The following is a 22,904-nucleotide window of genomic DNA, read 5'->3' on the forward strand; positions in this document are numbered from 1 at the left end:
TGACTGGAGGTTCGGCACGCCTTGTCGTTCTTAGAAATGAGAATTCTAAAAAGGACCTAAGCCTTTGAGATGTTATATATGTGGATATCTAACACTCAATCCACCGTTTAAATACAATGAAACATTTCCAGATTCATTGCATACATGGCAGTCAAAAAGAACTAGTACTATAGCTGTCAACAATCATGTTAGCCACAAGAAATAGGTTTGTCATCACTCTTCACTCCCCTTGCTGGAGAGAAGAGTTTAAGTTACAGAGAAGCAAATTTGTATGTTACATGGAACTTGTAAAAAAAAGCTGCACCTAACCAGATCCAGCGCATGACGTGTCTATTCTTCAAACCGCCTGTAAGTATGAAGAAGGGAAAAAAGGGAAAGAAAAACCAGTCAACTCGCTCATTTCCTACTCCACACAATCATCTAAAGCAAGATACAAACTGTCCTGACAGGAGTACTGGATGAGTTACACTTGTTGAACAGCCACCACGGGACAAAAGGAAAAAGGGTCCAATTTCCTTCAGGTAAAAGAAAGTGAAAGTGGTTTGACACAGTCAGGAACAAGCATTCAAAATCCTATGAACAAATAAGTTCTTTTAAAATGCCAGGGAGGAACCTAATCCTCTGGTGTCATGTGCTTCTGTATGTGTCTGATTAGTGACAGAACTTGGTTAGGAGGAGTAGGCTTGCCTAATCACCTCTTGTAGTTCAATGAGAGGGTATTCTAGGGCACCTCTTACTTGACCTGGTTTATCCTAAAGTCTCCGACACCAAACTCTCAGTGATGCGACCTTCAGATAAAGTGCTTTGACGGGTCAAAGCAGAAACTCTTTAAGGTTGCTGATAACAAACTCCACACCGTAAGAAACGGAAAAGGAGGCAAAACCGTCATCATGAACCATGGGCATCTGGGTCTTAGCCATGAATTCATGAACCATGGGAATCCAGGTCTTAGCCACAAATTCCAAGGTAAATTCAAAAGCTACTGACGCCAACCTGTTGTGAGTCTATGTCATAAGCCTGACCCTGAAGCTCTCTTAACTTTTCCAAGAAAGTCAAGATCAGCATGAAAACTGCTTCCAAAGTCAGTTTCCTGTAAGATGATTGATGCACGAGTTCAAAGAAGCTTGAGTCAGACTACTCAGTACCAGAGGAAGGTCCTGCATAGGTGGTCTGAGTTTCCGAGACGAACAAGATTGCTCAAAGCTCTTGAACCACATTGAGAATCCTCAGGGCAAAGTGAGGTCCACATCCTTCAGAGAACTAAACACACACCAGTCCTGTAGCCCCTCGCCAGCATCAACAGGAAGAACTTTCCTGTTCTGACAAAAATACAGACGATCCTGTATACTGAACAGGAACTCTGAGTGGAGAGAAATCCTTTTGATAACACCAATCACAGCAGCAGACAGCTCATTTTGTATACGGCTGACGAATAACCTCTTAAGTACAGCCTTACATCCGAGTTGCTGCTGTGCAAGAAAGATTTCCAACTCAAAGAAGAAACTTGACAAATTCCAGACAATAAGAGATAAAGATTCTACTAACTGGTGGCATCCCTCCATACGAGACTGGTGAAGAAGGCTATACTAAGGTGGAATCTCTCTCAGCCATTCAGCTTGGTACCACAAGGAGCTACTAGGGTCAGCCTTAAACTTTGGAGCCTGACAAAGGGTCTTAATTTACCCCCCTTCTGATCTGCTCCTATACTGAAGATGCCTCCTGCGAATGTTGGAGGGCTATCTTGAAGAGCTCCTGGCCTCGGAGGCATGGAGTGTACAGGACAAAGAACTTCATATCAATGAACTGGAGTTGAAGGCAGCTTTTTTTTTGGTCTTCGGTAGATTCAAGAAAGGGAGGTAGGGCACTCCCTTGTTCAACCTTCCAAGAGGTTCCCAGCATGCGGAAGGGAGTCTTCTGCCACAATGAACAAACCTGACACCAAGAACAGTAGACCTCTAGCTTCCTGTTGTGCACCGTGAAGTTAAGAGATGTAACATGGGTCTTCTCAAAGTAGACAGAGGAGGCAGTAGGATAACCCAAGGGAATGTCCTCTGATAAGGTGCTCTTCACAGATACGCTCTGAATATCCTACTGTCAATTTGTGTGCTGTAGACAGAAATATCCTAGTGCTGCCAAAGGAACATAGATTTCCAACAGAAGGGACACCCTATGAGGTGATCCTACGAAGGAGTGATGTAATGATTGCATTTGACAACATTCTCAAGGGCCGCTTAAGAGAGAGAGAGAGAAGGTGAGAGTGGCTGGTTGTTTTGGTAGTTGTCTCGTTAGGTTGGCTGTGTTTGTTGGAGGCAATAGGAAGGGTTGGATGTTTTGTGTATTTGCTATGTTGTGTTTGATGTTTAACTGTTGGAGAAGGTTTGTCTGTGGTTGTCCGTTTTGAGAGAGAGAGAGAGAGAGAGAGAGAGAGAGAGAGAGAGAGAGAGCGCTTCCTTATAGACCTTACATCTTGTTCAGGTTGCCCCAGGTCCCTCAGTGTGAGGCATCTCTAATGTCTACCAGAAAATTGCTAATGCATCTTCCAGTATATTTTGCATCTTCCAATCTTGGATGGTCTGGGATGCAGCTTATATATGTCAAGCCTATTCTTAAACACATCTACGCTCACTCCTGATACTTGATATATTCCTCAGATGAGCTGGCAACGCATTGAACAGATGCTGCATTGTTGATGCTGGTGCGTAGTGGATTAATGTTGTGAGTGCTTTCTTTAGTTTTCCTGGTATAGTTTTGGGCAATATTAATCTACCTCTGCCTGCTCTTTCTGATAGTTTTAACTCCATGATGTTTTCAGCAATTCCTTCTATCTGTTTCCATGCCTGTGTTATCATGTAGCGTTCTCTTCTCCTTTGTAGACTATATAATTTTAAAAATTGTAGTCTTTCCCAGTAGTTAAGATCCTTAACTTCTTCTATTCTAGCTGTTAAGGACCTTTGTACACTATTTGTGCAATATCCTTTTGGTAGTGTGGGTACCATATATTGCAATATTCAAGTGGACTACGTTCATACGTTTTATAAAGCATAATCATGTGTTCAGCTTTTCTTGTTTTGAAGTGCCGTAACAACATTCCCATTAATGCTTGGCATTTTGCCAATAATATTGCTATTTGATCATTGCATAACATGTTCCTATTCATCATCGCACCAAGGTCTTAAACTGCTTCCTTATTAGTGATTGTCTCATTATTAGGTCCCCTATATGCATATAGCTTTCCTTTTTTATCTCCATAATTTATTGATTCAAATTTATCAGAGTTATATACCATCCTATTTATCTCTGCCTATTCATATACTTTGTTAAGGTCTTTTTGTAGCGAGTTCCTATCTTCATCACAAGTAATTTCTCTACTTATTCTTGTGTCACAGGCGAAACTGCTCACTACCGAGTCCTTAACATTACTACCTGTGTCTGCAATCATAATAAAAAACAGCAATGCAGCTAACACTGTACCTTGTAGCACACCGGATATTACCTTAGCTTCATCCGATTTCTCATCATTTGCAATAACTATCTGATTTCTGTTGTGTAAAAATTCTTATATCCATCTTCCTACTTTGTCCACTATATTATGTTTTCTAATTTTCTTCCTCCTACCTTGTATAAAGCTTTTGCAAAGTCTAGGTAAACCACATCTATTTCTTTTCCGTTATCATATTTTTATATAAGTTTCTCACGGTGGACTAACAGTTGGGTTTGTGTACTTTTTCAGGATACAAAACTTTTTCAGGATACAAAACCATGTTGTCCTATATTTAACAAATTTTTTTTTTTTTTATTAAATGTTTCAAAATATTTTTCTTCATTACCCTTTCATAAACTTTCATATGTGATGTTAGACACACAGGCATATAATTACTTGCCTCTAGTCTTGATCCAATTTTGAAAGTAGGGGTAATATATATGCTAATTTATGCTCAACATAAATCTTGCCTGTATCTACACTTTGCCTTAATAATATTGCAAGCAGCTTTGCGATAGAATGAACTACTTTCTTTAACAAAATGGCAGGGACACCATCTGGTCCAGCTGCTGATCCATTTTTAATTTCATTAATAGTCTGCACAATATCAGCTTCATTAATATCTAGGTCAGATAAATAATCACTATTTTCATACCTTATTTCTGTATCATTATCTTCATCACCAATTCTAGGGGTAAATTGTCTCTTGTATCTTTCTGCTAATATGTTGAATATATTTCCTTTTTTTCATCCATTAATCTCCCTTCATTTCTTAGAGGGCCTATTTCTATTCTTCTTTTATTCACCTTTTTTGCATATGAGTTTGGGGTTTTGCTTGATATTTACTACGGCCTTTTCTTCCAAGTCCCATTTTTAATTTTCTTTTGATTGTACATATCTTTTGTTCTGCCTTTTCTATCTTACTTTTTAGTTCCATCACTTTCGAACCATTCTTTTCTTTTGCAAGACCTTTTTTCCCCTTTTTGATTTTCTGGAACAAGATCCTTCTGTCTCTTAGTATGCATGCCTGATGTTTACTTTTCTTCTTCTGTATATATTTATCCACTATTTTCTCTAATATTTTATATAATATATCTGTATTTACCTGTATATCATCACCTACAAATATGTTTTCTCAATCTTTTAATTCTTCATTAATTTCTGACCATTTTATATTCTTACTATAGAAATAGTATTTTCCATATCCCCACTTTTTCATCTCTTGCTTATCTCTTTTTTTTCACTTGCTTTGGAACGGACTGTTAATTCTATGACATTATGGACTGAAATACTCACATTTTTCTTCTTCCCAGCTGGTTCCCATTTTTATATGGGGTCACCGTTTCGGATGAGCCGTTTCCATCTATTTCTATACTGAGCTTCTGCCTCATCAATTTCCTTCTCATGTAAGTCTCCTCTCACACAGTCCTTCCATCTCTTTCTTGGCCTCCCTCTTCTTCCTTGAACCTCCATCCCCATAGTATGTCTCCCAGCATGGTCCTCATCTCTCCTCAACAGGTGTCCATAACATTTCAGCCTCCCCTCCTGCACTTTCTTTGATACTTCCACCACCTTAGTCGACCCCCTTATGTAGTAATTTCTGATCCTATCCTATCTTGTCACCCCAGACATCCACCTAAGCATTCACATTTCTGCCACATCCATCTTCTTCTCCTCCTGTTTTTCTCATGCTTGCTGTTTCCATACCATACAGCATTGCTGTTCTTACCACTGTCTTGTGAAATTTTCCTTTTAATCTCAGTGGTACTCTTTTAAAAGTCACAAAGAACTCCAGAGGCCGCTCTCCAGTTGTTCCAGCCTGCCTGTACCTGATGGTTTACTACTTCTTCCATACTTCCTCCGACGTTAACAAAAGATCCCAAATACTACTTAAACTTATGAACTCTCTTTATTTGTTCACCACCAAGCTGAATACTTTCTCTATCATCCCCCTCAGTGGTGGTAGACATATATTCTGTCTTAGATCTACCTATTCTCATTCCTCTGTCCTCCAGTACTTGTCTCCATCTTTCCAATTTCATTTCCAGATCTTCCCTGCTCTCTGTGCACAGAACAATATCATCCGCATACAATATGTTCCTTGGTACTGCCTCCCTCTTCCTTTATTATAATGTCCATCACTATGTTAAAAGATAAATGGGCTCAGAGCTGACCCCTGGTGTAATCCTACTCTCACCTCAAAACCCTGTCTCTCCAACACTGCTCCTCATTCTGGTAAATATATTCTGGTACATCCCTTGTATCAATCGCATATACTTCTCTGGCACCATATTCTCCCTCAGACTCCTCCATGCCTCTTGTACGTGTGTGAGTGGATTTAACATATTCAATAAATAAAATCATACAATTTTATTTCATGTTACAAAAAGGAGTACCAAGTCAAACATCATCAGATGACAACACACCAGAGGGAGAGGGGACCCTACAAAGTAGATGAAGGTCACATTGAAAAAGTACTCTGTAAGATTGGTACCTCTGCATGATGATATAGCCTCGCAGGCCAGCATGAAGAAGGGGCTCAGAGGCTCGAAAGGAATACACTGCTGAAAGGACTAACTGCGTTCCAAATTATCTTGACAATTCAAAAGAGCATACCAAACCTTAGTGAACTGGCAACTCTGGCAGGGGGAAAAGAACAGAGGGGCTCTCAAAATCTGAGCTGAATGAGCCACAGCTGCCCAACTTCAAGGTGAGAAGCAGGATTGAAGAGAAACAAATGATATGCCTTCCCCCTCAGGAAGAGAAGATATCTTCTATCCTGAAAAAGTAAAAGAATCATATTTATCTAAGGGTAAAGGGAAGGAAAAGACCTGAAGCACTTCTACTGCAAGTTGCATCTGTCCCGAAGCAAGCATGAACACCGGAATCCTGGGAGGCTGTATAAATATGTTGACGCTCACGAGACTTCAGACTGGATAAAAATGAAACAATAGCACAGACTTAGGTACAATATCAGCTTTGAGGGAGGAGAGCAAAGCTACAATCCACTCTCCAAGCCAGATGAAGAAAGACTGGGGCGTCACTGGATTCAAGCGCAGTCTCTCGACTCGCTTCCACCTCAACTATGTATTGGATGCCAAATGGCACAGATTTCTTGCATTTACAATCTTTGATAGTTTCTAACCGGTTTCCAGCTGGCACCTGAAGATTTATCCTATTGTTAAAACCGAAGGTTTGTTCTGTGTACGAACAAAAATTATTTTCCATGCTCAACATTAAATGTCAACAGCAGCTCAAATAGCAATAAACAGTAGTCAAGGAGAGCCTTTCACACATTAATAATATCATCATAGTGCAGCACTTAATTACATTTATCAAAAATAAAACACCATTGGCACAAACCTGAAAAGATCATGTAAATAGAACTTGACATCAAAGATAAAACACTTAGTCCTGATGTTTTTAAGATAAAATAATAAAAAGGGCAGCAAGCCACTTCCGCAAAAGATTCTGATGAGTGCAAGCATGCCACAACTTGCCACAAACATGGTCAAAATCACTTTGAGAATATTAAAACTAAATTTGACATTATAACAATAAATAACAAATCTTAAGCTATATTAACCAGACTATCTCTGAATACAGAGCCAAATGCATGCTAAATTTAAGAGGTAAAATGACTGCATACCTATTGATATAATAAAATCACTAGGAGTAAAACTTAGGGAATGGTAAAAATTTCCAAAGACCTTACACAGTGTATGAATATCTGGATGCTTTACTAAAATAAAAGTAGGTATGCTGAACAGCAGCTCAATACACAGATGAAAGTTCATTTCTGCTTTAACCAGAAAGGAAACATTAAATTTCATAATTTCAACTAGTACTACGTATAACCAAACTCCAGCCCAACAATGCTAAAAAAATAAGTCTCCTATTAAGAGACACTACAGTATATTTCAAGAATTCTTAAAACTAAATTAATATATTCTATGGATAAACTTCATATACCAACAAAAAACTACAACTTTCAAATGTACTGCAGTAATAAATCAGTAGTATGTATCTACACGTACATACTGAAAACATTAAATTTTTTCTTAGCCATTGACAATCATGCAATTAGTAAAAACCTACTCCAACATTAAAACGTAATAGCTAATGAAAACTGATCTGTTCCAAGACAATCGCCTCAACAATTTCACACAATCTCAAATTCACATAGTTTTTCTGAATTCTCAACATTCCACAATCCACACTCTTAAAAAAAATTTACTCCGTTTATACAAGACAACTCTCTTCTGCAGTTACCACTGAAAACTAATCTCAAATGAGAAACAAAAGGGGAAAAAAAGGCTAATAGTACTTAGTGAACCTAAGGGAAAAATGACAGAAATTAAAAAATTTCAAAAACAAGTTTATTACAAGTGGTTGAAATGGCCGGAAATTTGGACAGTTTATGACAATTCTTGACCTTACCTATAAGCTCTTAAATTTAAAGAAAATAACTACATATAAATGTACTGATAAATTTTAAATGAAAGCCCTCCTGATTTACTCTTGAAGCAGTGTGTGTCATGCATTAAATATATACCATTTGCTTATTAATGTCAATGTCTTGAGATAAGGGCCAAACATTTATGTCCTTGGCAGTTGCAAGATGAACTGTGGCTGGGCTCCCACTAAAAGTTGTTGAGGCTCCATTATATGAAAGTATTTTACTGTATGCATCTAGGGAAGCTAATAATCCTGACATAATCCTTGGACTAATGGACTAACGGAGATTGTTCCACAATCTAACAGTGTGTGGTATACACGTAAAGGACCTCTGGAATCAAGACTTTTGACAGTGAGGCATATTTATTGGTGCTACTGTCCAGCAACTCTGGTTGCTCTTGGCAGGAAAAGGAGAACAGGGATCAACTGTGAGTGGGATTCATTCAACAGAGGCCCATCCACCTGAAGGGGAGGATGGGGTGGAAAATCTGTACAAGATCAGCTATCAACAGTGTTTTTGTTTTACTGGAGTTCAGCCTCATACCCCACCGTCTGTGGCATTTGCTGACATTTTCGTTAGATATTTCTAAAAGTAACAGTAGTAAAATTATAACACTTAGACTAGTTAAAGCTCCAGATTCATTCAGCAGAGTCCCATCAACCTAAAGGGGAGGATGAGGTGCAAAATCTGTATGGGATCTGCTAATCAAGTCTTTTGTTTTACTAATCAACAGTGTTTTACTAGAGTTCAGCCTCAAACCCCACCAACTACACCATTCACTAATCCGCTCCCTATGGGGGAAATATGGTAAGGAAGGGAAACCAGGTAGTGCAGCCTACATGTTAACTATAAGCCAACTAGAATAGCTTGTATAAAATCTCTGTAAAATTAATCCTAAACAATAAATATGTATTTTTTACCTATCATTTCATTCATTTCCAGAGATTTATTTACTTATCAATCCACTTCCATCTATTTATCTATATCTATCTATAGAGAGTGTAGTTTTCTCTTGTATTCATATACAGTGTACAAATATATATTTTATTCAAGAGCAAATGAAGATGAGGTTGAAGAAATAAAATGAGTATGAATAAGGTATGCAAGAATATTTAATTCCACAAATTAACTATACAAAAATAATCAATTGGTATAAGCACATTCAAATTCTTTGCACACTGTGGGTATCTGATGCACAAGGAAAAAAGGTTTACAAGACCAAAAACGAGCAAAAATAAATAAATAAATCCATACTATTTACTCATGAAAATCTAGGATGAACAAATAATGGACATTCTGCACATATCCCAGGTACATTCAGCATGTATCCCAGAAGATTATAATTTTGTTTTCTGATAGTGTAGCTGTTGTTTGTCCTCAAAGAAGTTGCTCCCTCATGGCTCCCCAGACAGACCAAGCATTTACAAAGAATTCTCTTATATGTAGATGGTCACAACCAGAATAGTGCTTGTTGGCATGCTGATAGAATATAAAGGACTCAGGGCAGTAGGGCTCTATCTCCAGTGCTACAAAAACCAACTATGCTCTACCTCTCACTCGCACAGATGTGGTAACAGCCTGTTTTGACCAACTTGATTACACTCTGGGCTGTCCAAGAGTTCACTAGTCCCCAGGTTGTGCTCAGGATGGTTGGAGCGAGACTTGCATGCGAGCGCCACTGTAGTGCTGTGAGGGGGTAGGCAAATTCCCCTCTACAGCCGCTAAATTTTTATTCATGCTTGCGTTGCGTGGGGTGCTGCTCATTGAGAGTTGCCTAGTAGCTGTAGGGAGCAGAAAAATCTCTTGGGTGATATTCATTGATGGCTTTTCTTTTCCTATATGCAGTTAGCGATGGTCTGCAGCCTTGATCAATAATTTCAATATTCGGGATAGTATCTTGTTGTTTAATTTGTAGGATATGGGAAGTTTTTGCATGATTGAAGATAGCTCCCTCTTGGTCATGGCAGAAAATTCTTTTCAAAAAACGCATTGTGGTCATTCCGATGTAATTGCTAAGGCATCCTTGGACGGGGCATAAATAACTGTAGATCACTTTGGTTTCCTTGAGAAGGTCCTGCTGAGGGGCGGCTGGATTATTCTTCAGTATTGAACTGCCTGTTTTTTGGTTTTTGTAATAAATTACTAAATTAACCTTCTTCTCTGGGTTGGTGGCACTGACATTTTACTTGATTTTTCGGAGGGCGCACTCGTTGTCTTTGTACTTTCTGTGAAAGAAACCTCAGCAGAGGAGTTCTATAAGCTCAGGAATGTCGGGGCGCAGCTCCTGCTGGTACCAGTTCTCGACATTCCTGCGTATAGATTTGTCTGTGTTTTCATTTGAGTGTCCATTATCGACAAGGATCTGGGCAACTAGCTCGAGTTTGTCGTGGGTGTTGTTCCAGGAGGAGCAGTGCAAGAGGGCCCTCTTGACGTACGTGCTGCTGGCAGAGCGCTTTTACCTCTCAGGGCACTCACTTTCTCCATTGAAACACATACCCAGGTTTGTAGGTTTCATGTAGACCTTGGAAGAGAAATGGGCCTCTTTCTCTTCAACCAGGTGTTGAGAAAAGGGAGGCACCTACATTAAACATTTGCGAACACATCCTCCGCTCCCTGCTGGAAATCTGCACAAAGAAGGCCCTCTTTTCCAACCACCATGGACAAATGTTCACACAAATTGAAGGTGTAGCAATGGGTTCGCCTTGTTATATGGGAACTGTTGAAGAAAGGGTCTTCGAGAGGAGCAGGCAACCCAGAATGTATAAGAGGTACATCTACGATACCTTCATAGTTGCTGATTCACAGGAAGAGATAGGAGGCCTGAGGCGTGTTTTCCACCAACCGAGCAGCCTCACCTTTACATTCATACATAGCCAAGCCCTCCACCTCCTTTTCTAGATGTCCTGGTTGAAGAGAAAGAGGCCCATTTCTCCACTAAGGTCTACACGAAACCTGGGAACCTGGGTATGTCTTCACAGAGAAAGTGAGTGCCCCGAGAGGTATGAACGTCTACCTTCAGCACCTACGTCAAGAGGGCCCTCTCACACTGCTCCTCCTTGTATAACACCCACAACGTACTTGAGCGTGTTGCCCACTCCTTGTCAATAATGGATGCTCAAATAAAAACATAGAAGAATCTATACGCAGCAATGTCGAGAGCTGGTACCAGCAGGAGACATGACCCGACGTCCCTGAGCTTATAGATCTCTTCTATAGAGGTTTCTTTCACAGAAAGTACAAAGATGACGAGAGTGCCCTCTAAAAAATCATCAAGGAAAATGTCAGTGCAACCATCCCAAAGAAGATTAATTTCGTAATTTAAGGAAAATGTCAGTGCCACCAACCCAAAGAAGATTAATTTCGTAATTTATTACAAAAACCGAAAAACAAATAGTTTGATAATGAAAAATAATCCAGCCGCCCCTAAGCAGAACCCTCTCAAGGAAACCAAAGTGATCTACCGTTATTTACGCCCCATCCAAGGATGCCTTGGCAGTTACATTGGAATGACCACGATGCATTTTTCTAAAAGAATTTCCTGCCATGCCCATGAGGGAGCTATCTTCAATTATGCAAAAACTAGCCACAACCAACGAATTAAACGATAGGATATTATCCCTTAAACGCCAAGCCACTATTTACCAGTGTCTCGTATGGCAGCGGTGTTCACGAGTTAGTACCAAAGCAGAAAAAAAAGTTTTTTTCAAAAAATCACAGCACGCTTAGTTTTCAAGATTAAGAGTTCATTTTTGGCTCCTTTTTTTGTCATTGCCTGTAGTTTAGTATGCAACCATCAGAAATGAAAAAATATCATTATCATATATAAATATTGGAATATATAACAGCACAAAAAAAATTTCATATATAATTGTATACAAATCGTGCTGTGAGCAAAACGGTTAGGGCTAATGAGTTAAATTTTTTTTTTTATTGTACACTAAATTGCAATGATTTTGGAATATAACAAATTGTAAAACAATCAAAGTAACACAGAGAAAATATTATCACAAAATGATGCACGAACTCGTAACGTGCGGACATAAAAAAGTTTTTTGCAAAATTTCACCATAAATCGAAATATTGTGCTAGACACTTCCCGTTTGTTGCAAAATGAAGGTACTAGTTGATTGAATATTACTAGAATGTAAGAGTTTTAGCTTACAATTGCAGTTTTTGACCATTTCGGTCGAGTTAAAGTTGACCGAAGGTCAAATTTTTTTTTTATCGTGATTTATATGAAAATATTTCAAAACTGATAAAAGCTACAACAATGAGTTTTTTTTATATTCTACATGAAATTGCACAGATTTTCATATATAAAGCTTTATGTAACGGCTATTATAAAATGGTGCAAACATTACGACAAACTGACGACAGAATTTATGAGATTTTCGGCAGTTACCGCATGCGGACATAAGGAAAAAGTGTTATTCAAAAATTCACCATAAATCGAAATATTGTGCTAGATTTTTCTAATTTGTTGCAAAATGAAGGTAAATGATTGAATATTAGTAGAATGCAAGAGTTTTAGATTACAATTGTGTTTTTCTACCATTTCGGTCAAGTCAAATTGACAGAAGGTTGAAATTTTGGCACTTATCGTGATTTATATGAAAATATTTCAAAACTGATAAAAGCTACATCCATGGGTTGTTTCTGATTGTATAATACATGAAATTGCGCACATTTTCATATATAAAACTTTATGTAACGACTAATATAAAATGGTGCAAACATTACGACAAACCGACGAAAGAATTTCTGAGATTTTTGGCAGTTACCGCACGGATGAAAGGAAAAAGTTTTTTTTAAAATTCACCATAAATCAAAATATCGTGCTAGAGACTTCCAATTTGTTGCAAAATGAAGGTAAATGATTGAATATTACTAGAATGTAAGAGTTTTAGCTTACAATTGCGTTTATCAACCATTTCGGTCGAGTCAAATTGACCAAAGGTTGAAATTTTGGCACTTATCGTGATTTATATGAAAATATTTCAAAATTGATAAAAGCTACAACCATGGGTAATTTTTAGTTGTATTCTACATGAAATTGCACACATTTTCATATATAAAACTCTATGTAATGGCTGATATAAAACAGTGCAAAAATTACGACAAAGTGACGAAAGAATTTCTGAGATGTGTCACTGATGGTTTTTAGTGCGAGAAGAAAGAAATTCGAGCATGCGTGCCTGGGTAACGCTTGTAAACAAAACAACAGCTTGATCCATAAACTCTCAGTATCCCTCAAGGCACGTGATTTCAAATTTTTTGCAAACTAGGCCTATAACTATTTTTCCACGTACGTCAATTAAGCACCCGACAGACAATTTTAGTCGACGTATAATATGTCCAATAGGCGTTTAAGGGTTAACCAGAATATTGAAATTACTGATCAAGCCACAGACCATCTCCGACTGCACCTCTTGGAAGCCTTGCATATAAGAAAAGCCATCAATGAATATCACCCAAGAGACTTTTCTGCTCCCTACAGCTACCAGGAAACTTGCAATGAGCACCCCATGCAACGCAAGCATGAATTAAAATTTAGCACTACAGTGGTGCTCGCATGTAAGGCCTGCTTCAACCATCATTGGGGCAAGAAGGATATCCCCAGGCATCCAATGATAAATAAGCACCCAATTTGACACTGCCCACTCCTCCTATAAAAGCCAATTGGAACCCAGTATTCATCCAGTTCGCCCTCACCAACGTCCTGATGAAGACCACGGAGATGGTTGAAAAATGTAGACTACACCAGCCCCTGATATAAGCAAAATATATACCGTATATTTCTGTGTATATGACCTTTAAATCCTAAAATTCCCCCTAAAAATTGGGGGTCATCTTATACGTACTGCAATACTCAAAGATCAAACCTAGAACTCTAAGATGCATATCTGTAGGTCAGCCTCGGCCTTGGTGCTATAGCCTAACCACCAATATACATAAAGATTCAATGCAGGAATGCTATCCATCTTTCGGATGGCGCAAGCAAAAAAGTGGCACTTGTCTTCAATTCACCTCACAGGGTCTCTCAATTTTATAAAGCAGACTCTCCATCAAAGGATGCAACAGCCTCCTATGTGCTTCCAAATCTGGAAGTGGACTGGTTTGCCACATACAGGAACCACCAACTTCCAGTGTAGTGAGGGCCAAAAGAACGATATAAAGATTCCATCTTTGGAAAGAAATGAAATTATTAATGTTAGCAGCCCCTTTTTCATAACTGGTAGAGAGATAATCAGTGTAATCTTGCAACTCTTAACCAAGCAGTAGAAAAGATTAAAAATCAGTAAAAGGGATGACCTGAGGATCTGTTTACCAAATATTGAACCTGATATTATTAAACTGGCAAAATATCATCAAGCTCAAGGTAATCATTCATTACATTTCTCCTATTACTATTTTTGGGCAAGTTTGTTTCCTTTTTATATTTTTTTTGTGGGGGGAGAGGGCTATACACACTTGTTTTAGTGGACTATATATTATATTAACCACCGATAGATGTGCATTTCTTTGAGTAAAATTATTCCATCATTCAGTTTTAATTTCCTTATTGCACAAACATTCTACAAAGTTAATGCCAATACAGCTTCACTGTATCATTAATCATCTTTATTGGAGAACTTGCACTATGGTAGGTGCCAACCTATTTCCTTATTGCACATACATACAACAAAGTTAACCCTTACTGGACAGGTAAATTTATCGATATGCAGCTCCTCATGCTGGGTAAAGTTTGAGATCGGCCAATTTACGAAAAAAGCACATCAATGGAAAGAGAAAGATTTGCAAATGCACATGGTAAAAGAAAAAAAAATTCTAAATTTTCCCTACCATCCACAAGAGGTTGAAAATTACTACATTTACACACTTTGTGGGGCCTCTTTTACAAGCCAATCCTAAATTTTACCAACTTATATGTTTTTTCTAATAAATAATATTTTATTTTGTAAAATAATAATTAAAGCTCGCACAATATCAAAACTGATAAAATAAAATCCTTAACAAGTTCTTAGCATATTTGTTGAAAAATATTTACGCACATTTACCGAGAACGAAGATTTTGTAACTTTTTATTTGTAAACGTTTTCTCTATTTCTTTGCACTTTTCTTTGCAAAATTATATTTACAACTAACATACTACCGTAAAAAACAAGAACAAAAACCAACAGCAACCTCTTGGTGTATTTATGAGCAAATTTACGAAAAGAAGTCATATGAGACAGGGACGCAATACATTCCCCCTTGATGTCAAAGCCAAACTGAAGTCCAGAGATGCTCAGATTCATGATTTTAGCCAGTGTAAAAGTTGCCATTAGTGAATTTATGGGCTAAAAAAGTATTGGTATCTCTTTCCTAAAAGTTGCCATTAGTGAATTTATGGGCTAAAAAAGTATTGGTATCTCTTTCCCTCTCATTTTTTTCCAAATCAATAGCACGTCATATTGTTTGTCTACAGGGTCAATACGTCCACCACCCCAAACCTGTCATTACTACTCCCGAGGATCAATCTGTCCATTAAGGGTTAATGCTGATACAGCTTCACTGTAATCACTTGCACTATGGTGGTTGCCAGCCTATGGAAATATCTGATAAGGGGAGCTAAGAAAAAAAAAGTTAAGAACCTATCTAGGGACCATGAGAGTAACTTGAGGACTCTCAGCAGCTACCAAAAATAGGTTTTTCCTATATCTTTTTTTTTTTTTTTTTTTTTTTTTTAATTCAATGGAAAATACAATATATTTTTGTTTGTTTGTATGGTGTTTTTACATTGCATGGAACCAGTGGTTATCCAGCAACGGGACCAATGGCTTTACGTGACTTCTGAACCACGTCGAGAGTGGACTTCTATCACCAGAAATACACATCTCTCACTCCTCAATGGAATGGCTGAGAATCGAACCCGCGACCACCAAGATGGGACGCTAATACCATACCAACCACGCCGCTGAGGCGATTGAAAATACAGTATATAACAAATTCACAGAACCTCTCTCAGCAGCAGCTTTCTGTCTTCACTTTTGATATAAATCAATCATGTGAAGATGGAATTTCACAATTTTGTGGTGACTGGGAAATGCGAGTTTATGGCAGAAATAAAGCCACTGGTCTCCACCAAGAGCAACAGTTTTCCTCACTTATGAGGAGGAAAAAGCTCTCACTGTACATGGCTACCCAACAATTTGGGACCCCTAAAAGAAAAATCTCTGGACAGCCATGGCTGAATTTTATGCTAGGATCCACTTAATTACAGAGCTTCCTGAACAACGTTCACTGCAGTAGCCAGAACACTTTGTGGACCCTATGGCAAGCACTCTAGCACTCTATGACTTTCTGGAGTGTTGCATTAAAATTTGAAAGGAAGCATTGGCGGGCTCCAACATTTTGCTCCCCAGTGTAACCTCCCTATTACTTTCTCATAACTATTGGGACCCTTTTTGACGCACAACTAATTGAATGAGCCTGACAATAGAATTGCACCATATATACTATTCTTGGAAAAGGGGAATCGGGGAAACAATACCCTTGAGATTTTCCTCTCCCTTAACCTAAGAAAGCTTGGTGTGAATCAGAGCCATTGTACAAGCCATCTGTAACTATTAAAAGATCCCTTCAAAAATAGAAGAAAGGACAGCAATAGCATCAGCACCCCATTCAAACATACAAGACACTCCTACCAGGAGAAAGAAAAAATAATTCCTGGACTGTGTATTACAAGGACAGGAAGAGGTTGAGCCCCATTGGACTTGCATGGTTGGGGTTGTCTTCTAAAGCATAACATGCAGAAGTTGCAGTATAATTCACAATGGCTAGGGTAGATATGGTCTCACCATCCCCTACCCCTCGTCTAAAAGTAGTTTTTCCAAAAACTAGACTCCCTTTCAAAAAAGGACCATAGAGAAAGAAGGCTTTATTTGCCACCACTCTTCAGTGGCCCCTAGAAGCACTCCTCTGAATAAGGGTGATCCTATTCCTGTCAAATTTGAACATTGTTTGTATAAATTTTCATATATTCTGTACATCCTTTACATGAGTTAAGGAATGAAGGATTTTAACTTGTGGCCTGCCTAGGTGATAACCTAATCTGGGTAGCCATCAAAGAGTGTTGATGAAATCTGAGAGTGGTAGTCTACAGACTCCAGTCAAAAGGTTTCTTATTACGAACAGATCCCACCTTTAATCTACCAGACTTTTTCTCAGGCTGGGACTTTGTTGGGCTATTCTTTGCAGGCAGCCAGCTGTATCTTCCCAAAACACTAAAACCAGAATAAGAAAGGACTTAGAAGATTCCTAGCATAGCACAGCCCAGGAACTCCAGACAACAACTGAAACAAAGTCTGGGCCTGTTACAGTTGAAGTCCTTGGTAGATCTAATCCTGAGATTATGACTAAGATTTAACAGAGTCTGGCTCCCACATGCTAGGAAAAGGCTTTGTGATCACCTTCATCTGAAATTGGGAAGATACTCTGTCCGTGAACCTGGAGGGGGTCTGGCAAACAGGCCGACCTGACTCCACTATTCGTACAAGTGATAATACAGAACAGATGCCTCCTTGACCAGTTGGGGAGGCTACTGGGATGAATGTCAGGGGGAAGATGCCACCTGCTCAGAGGGAGTGTCATACCAGCTTTCTGGGGATATTGGCTCTTTCCACCTCAGAAAATTGAAAGGGCCTCACAATTTGTTTGTCTTAAACATATGACTGCAATGTCTTACATTAAGAGGTTAGGTTCATGTTCTTCTCAAGTAAGGGGTTAGGGTCTTGCCAAGTTCCTCTCAAGTCAGTAATAGGTTTCTTGTTTTAGGAGGGTTTCAGTATCCTGGGATTTTAGGGCAAGTTTGATCCTTCCAGGGGAAGGGGTTTTCTGGGATTAACCATAACAAATACCCTAAGATACTCATAATCTCCTGGTACTTGTTGAATTTCATACTATGTACCGTACATATTTTGCATTTTTATTCAACTGAGGAAATTATGGTATATATGGTAAAATGGTATGTAGCATGACAGTTTCTTAATTGTTCAATACACGAGTAACAGCACATTCTAGGCTGAAATAGAATACCTGAAAGGATATGAGGATCGTAAGCCAATTAAGCTCATCACAGTTCATAGGGAATAGTAGAAAATAGTTCTTGGCCCTATGATCAGCATAATAAGCCTTACGATTGTCTTATCCTTTGGTAAATTCAGGTTTTGTCACTCATGAAAAATTTATCTTGCATAGAACTGGCAAACATTTATCTTGCACAGAATTGGCGTGTAATGAAGTTGCCCATAGGAGGCTGTTGCCAAATCTGTGTTAGTCAAATGTAATCAGAGTTGAGGCAGTCATTGTGAAACAGAAGACACAGCGCCCTCCTATCCTGAATCCTTTATATTCTATCAATGTGCTAACAAGCAATATTCTGGCCAAGACCAACAAGAGAATTCTTTGTAATCCATTGGTCTGTCTTATGGAACCCTGGAAACCAGGGGGGGGGCCACAAGAGAGTAACTCCTTTCAGGACTCACTGCAGCTACCAAAAGTAGGTTTTTCCAATGTCAAAACCTGTTTTATATAAATTTTTTAACTATATGATTAGGATTCATTAAGCTACAAAATTAAAAATGAATGTACATCAATAATGACTATGCAATAGGGTTTGTCTAGTTAATCACAAACTCTCTTACTCTACAAATTTTGTAAATATATCTTTCCATTTGAGGCTTGATAGCCTTGTAACCAAGGAAGGGAAAGATATCAGACTTTATAAAGAAAAATGGTGATATTTGGGATCAATACTTATTGGACATACCACTGATAACTACAAAATTGGAAGGTTTAGGAAAATAGCCTTCTTACTTAATATTTTTTCTTAAATTCACCAACTGACACCAAGCCATGATACTATATTACCTCTTATTGTATAGCAAAATGACACACTGTCATATCTCCTTAGGTGTTACTGTACAGTCACCACTCCACTTAAGAACATTTATATGTTACGAACAGCCATGGTCACAAGTTGAAATTGTGCATGGAGCCCACCCTTTTGCTACACGTAAGTTCAAAATTTTGCTCTGTACAACTATTCTGCTAGTAAGAATTTTTGAGAACAGAACAGCACAAGGAAGAAGAACCTGTTCCTTTAACACCTTCCCTGATTATTCCATGCATTCTCATGATTATCTACCATGTATTTCTTCCTATAATCATGAGAATACTTGTCCATACTTGTAAGGTATTCCTATTTATTCCTATCTTTTTAATTCAACTAGTTCTCTGATGAATTCCCATTTTCTATTTCCTTTCCTCATAGCAAATGTTAAGTACATATTTTTGTAAATAGACGGTGGTGTGCATTATTTATTTAGTGAACTTTCAATGTCAGACACTGCTAATGTGAAATTCTCTCCAACTTTATCACTTTCAGAGCATGGAAAAATACTAAGTTCTGAATGTTGCATGATAAAAATTTTATCTTCTTTTTACCTTTCTAACATTCAGTAATATATACATAATACTGCAGGATTTTAAAATACAATGAAATTAGTATTCTTTGATCCCAAAGTTAACTTGGGAATGTAAATACCAACAAAAATTACGGAATACTACATATTAAAAATCAACTAAACAATTCAAGCTAAAAATTGCTGTCTGAAACATAATTTGTTCATAAGTCAGGTAGTGACTGTAATTGCTAAGAATTTATACACTAACCTCCAAATCAAGGTTTAATCTAAAACTTTCATTAAAAATTAAAGGCATATAACCACAGCCAAGATGAAAATCAGGAGTAAAGTATTCAAAAGGCCATAACAACCATTTTAATAATCAAAGCAGAACAGTCATCTATTGCAGAGTACCTTACTAATAACACTTACCGCAGAGAAGAGCAGAGCAATACCAGCAGAATACACGGTGTACAGAATTTTACTGTAAGTGAAAATTGCGATGATTCCAAATATCAGCAATACCATGGAAATAACGAACAAGTAGATTCCACAGCCAGTGAAGTCATACTGAAAACAGAATAATAATCAAAACATTATCTTACAAAATACTTTGATTTTCATTTTAAAATGTGTTCAAATATGGGATTACAATCCAGTATTCAAATTATTAAATTACACATGATCAAAATAGTATCACAATTGCATTTAGACACTACCCTCCTTACGAACATTCACTTATAAGCATCTAACATACATATGGGATTGCAAATTAGAATTGTGTTGAGGTATCTCCTTTGCCACTGATAAGTTCAAATTTGGTTTTGAGTGCCTATTCTGTAAATACAGTACTTATGTACATGTACAGTGCATTGAGTTTTAGGTTGAAAAATCATACTATACTAAATTTATTTTATATCATACTGTACTTAAATAGGCATAAAAAGTACAATAGCCAACTTACAAACAATCAAACATACAAAACACAGTCAAAAACATAACTCGTTTGTTAGTAGGTATTGTCTGTAATTACTCGTTTGTAAGTATGTATTGTCTGTAATTACCTATGATACTAACCACAGGTACAATATAGCAAATTTTATAAGTAATTTGCATTTTTCCTTTACATAATTTGTATTTTTCCTAACTTACAATCCTGAAGTTCTCTACATAGGGATTTAGATAGCGATTGTAAGCTGAAACAGTAGTAGTCAACTATTATTATTATTATTATTAAAGTAGTTTAACCAGACCGCTGAGCTGACTTTCAGCTCTCATAGGGCTGGCCCGAAGGGTTAGATTAAAAAAAAAAAAAAGAAATCATGTCTAGGCCAGAGGCGAAGCTCTGGGACCGAATTGTTTTTTCGGTGTGATGACAATTGAGTGAAAAAGGGATTTTGACGAAGGAAAAATCTATTTCTGGGCAAGGGCCCGTGTCGCCCAGTGAAATGTCCCTTTAGCACACATTTCTAAGGTAAATATTGCTAATGTTACCAGAGAAAAAAGCTAAATTGGAATGTCAGAATATTCTAACTCGCTCACCTTAAATAAAAGGTGTCCGTATATTTTCTGGGGCGAGTGAAACCACTACCACGGGTCTCTTACCATTTAGATCCATCCTTCTACAAAATCCTCCTACCTGAGAGGGCCGATGCAAGGCCCGCACCCAGCTACGACTACTACTAGCGCTCCCGACGCCATCACTAGCGCCTCTACCGGTCATCCTTGGAGTTAGCCTGTCAAGCTTGGGCCCAAGGATGGGTGTAAAAGTAGGGTGGGATTTCACTGGGCGACACAGGCCCTTGCCCAGAAATAGATTTTTCCTTTGTCAAAATCCCTTTTCTGGGCTCAGCCTGTGTCGCTTCGTGAAATAGTACCAGAGAAATGGCCACAAGCTTGAATGAGGATATAACATGAGTAAGGAAAAAATAAAAAACAATTGAGATTAAAGTACTATAATCTAGAAAGACTTATGAACTATCAATGATTATAATTCATACTTAAGATTAATTATGATAACTTACATTAATCTTAAAAACTAAATACAAATTCACAGATTAAATATATGTGAGAGTAATCCTAGCATAAAAATAAGGAAATCACAATAAATGCCCTTTGGCATCTAAGGCATAAAAAAGGGTACATGGTGGCAGAATCGCAGGAAGGATGTCAGTGAGGCAGGTAGAAAGGAGATCTAGATCTAATTACTAAACTACTTAAGCAGTGTCAGGAGAAACTGTGTTTCCCGCTGCCACTGCTGGGAATTTAAGAGCTTCTAAGGACTTGAGGTAGTGACGTTTGAATACTGTCGGAGATTTCCAGCCTGTATACTTTTTCAGATCTTCAAAATTCATATGTTGAAAGTATTTGATTGAGGTAGCTACTGCCCTAATATTGTGAACCTTGGGGAAGAAGTTTGGGTTGGCTTGTTTAATAAAGTATAAAATTTGTTGCCTAATTCCTTTTAAGGAAATGGTGGCACCCTTTTCCCTCGTGAACAAAGGGCCAGAGGATCTCATGGCTGTCCTGGTAAGATATGCTCGTAAGGCAGTAACTGGACATAAGGAAATGTCCTGAGGAAGAGGAAGGATCTTCCAAGGAGCCCATCTCATTGATGGATCCTCGTTTTTAGCCAAGAATTGACGATCTGGAGAGAGTAAAACTTCTCCTGACGGGAGAAATTCTATACGACCTGAGTCTCTAGATAGAGCCGACAGTTCAGATACCCTGGCTCCTGAGGCCAGACTTAGAAGAAATAAGGTTTTCCTCAGGAGGGGTAAGAAATCACATGAGTTGCTATCACTATCTGAGGCCTGTTTGAGAACATCATTCAAGAACCATGACACTGAGCTAGGTCTCTCTGATGGTCTGAGTCTAGCACAGGCTCTAGGAATAGATGAAAAATAGGAGTCTGTTAGATCTATTTTAAAACCATACTGGAATATCTTTAGTGCTGATTTAGTAGTAGTAATAGTACTGGCTGCTAAACCTTTTTCAAATAATGATCTAAAGAAGGAAATGGCCAGGTTGGTAGTCATAGTTTGAGATTTGGTCCCCCTCAGAAAATTGGCTAGTTTCTTAACAGCCGAGTCATATTGACGAAGGGTCGATTCTCTTTTATTCGATTCTAAGAATAGGATGTTTTGAGGATCGATATCTGCATCCCTTTTAGCTGCGAACTTCATGAAGTCCATAAAGTTAGGGTTTTGAGAATTCCTGAGGAAGCGAACACAGTCTTCATTTGCACTATTTGGGATAGCTTGGGATTGGGAATCTGTTGAGGTCGGAGACCTAATTCCAGCAGGAGTGGGAACCAGTTTCTCTTGGGCCACTTGGGGGCTACTAGGGCGATTTGTCCCTTGAAGGTCCTGAGTTTGCACAGAACTTTCAGAAGAAGATTCACTGGAGGAAAGATGTAGATCTTCTTCCATTGGTTCCAGTCTATGGCCATTGCGTCCGTGGCATAAGCCAGAGGGTCCAGGTTGGGAGCCACAAAGCAGGGAAGCTTGTGGTTCGA

General features: G+C 38.2%; 1 protein-coding gene across 6 annotated transcripts in view; it reads right to left on the reverse strand.

Moving 5' to 3' along the window:
• The window catches only part of LOC135221721 (protein lifeguard 1-like), a 236,798-nt gene that overhangs the window by 28,712 nt on the left and 185,182 nt on the right, over nucleotides 1-22,904 (reverse strand). For all 6 annotated transcript variants that reach the window (XM_064259506.1, XM_064259507.1, XM_064259508.1 and 3 more), the window contains one exon: nucleotides 19,820-19,957. In XM_064259506.1, coding sequence (XP_064115576.1) covers nucleotides 19,820-19,957 — 138 coding nt within the window. The remainder of the gene's footprint in view (nucleotides 1-19,819; nucleotides 19,958-22,904) is intronic.

Source organism: Macrobrachium nipponense, chromosome 3 (assembly GCF_015104395.2).
Source record: "Macrobrachium nipponense isolate FS-2020 chromosome 3, ASM1510439v2, whole genome shotgun sequence".
NCBI classification, from domain to species: Eukaryota; Metazoa; Arthropoda; class Malacostraca; order Decapoda; family Palaemonidae; genus Macrobrachium; species Macrobrachium nipponense.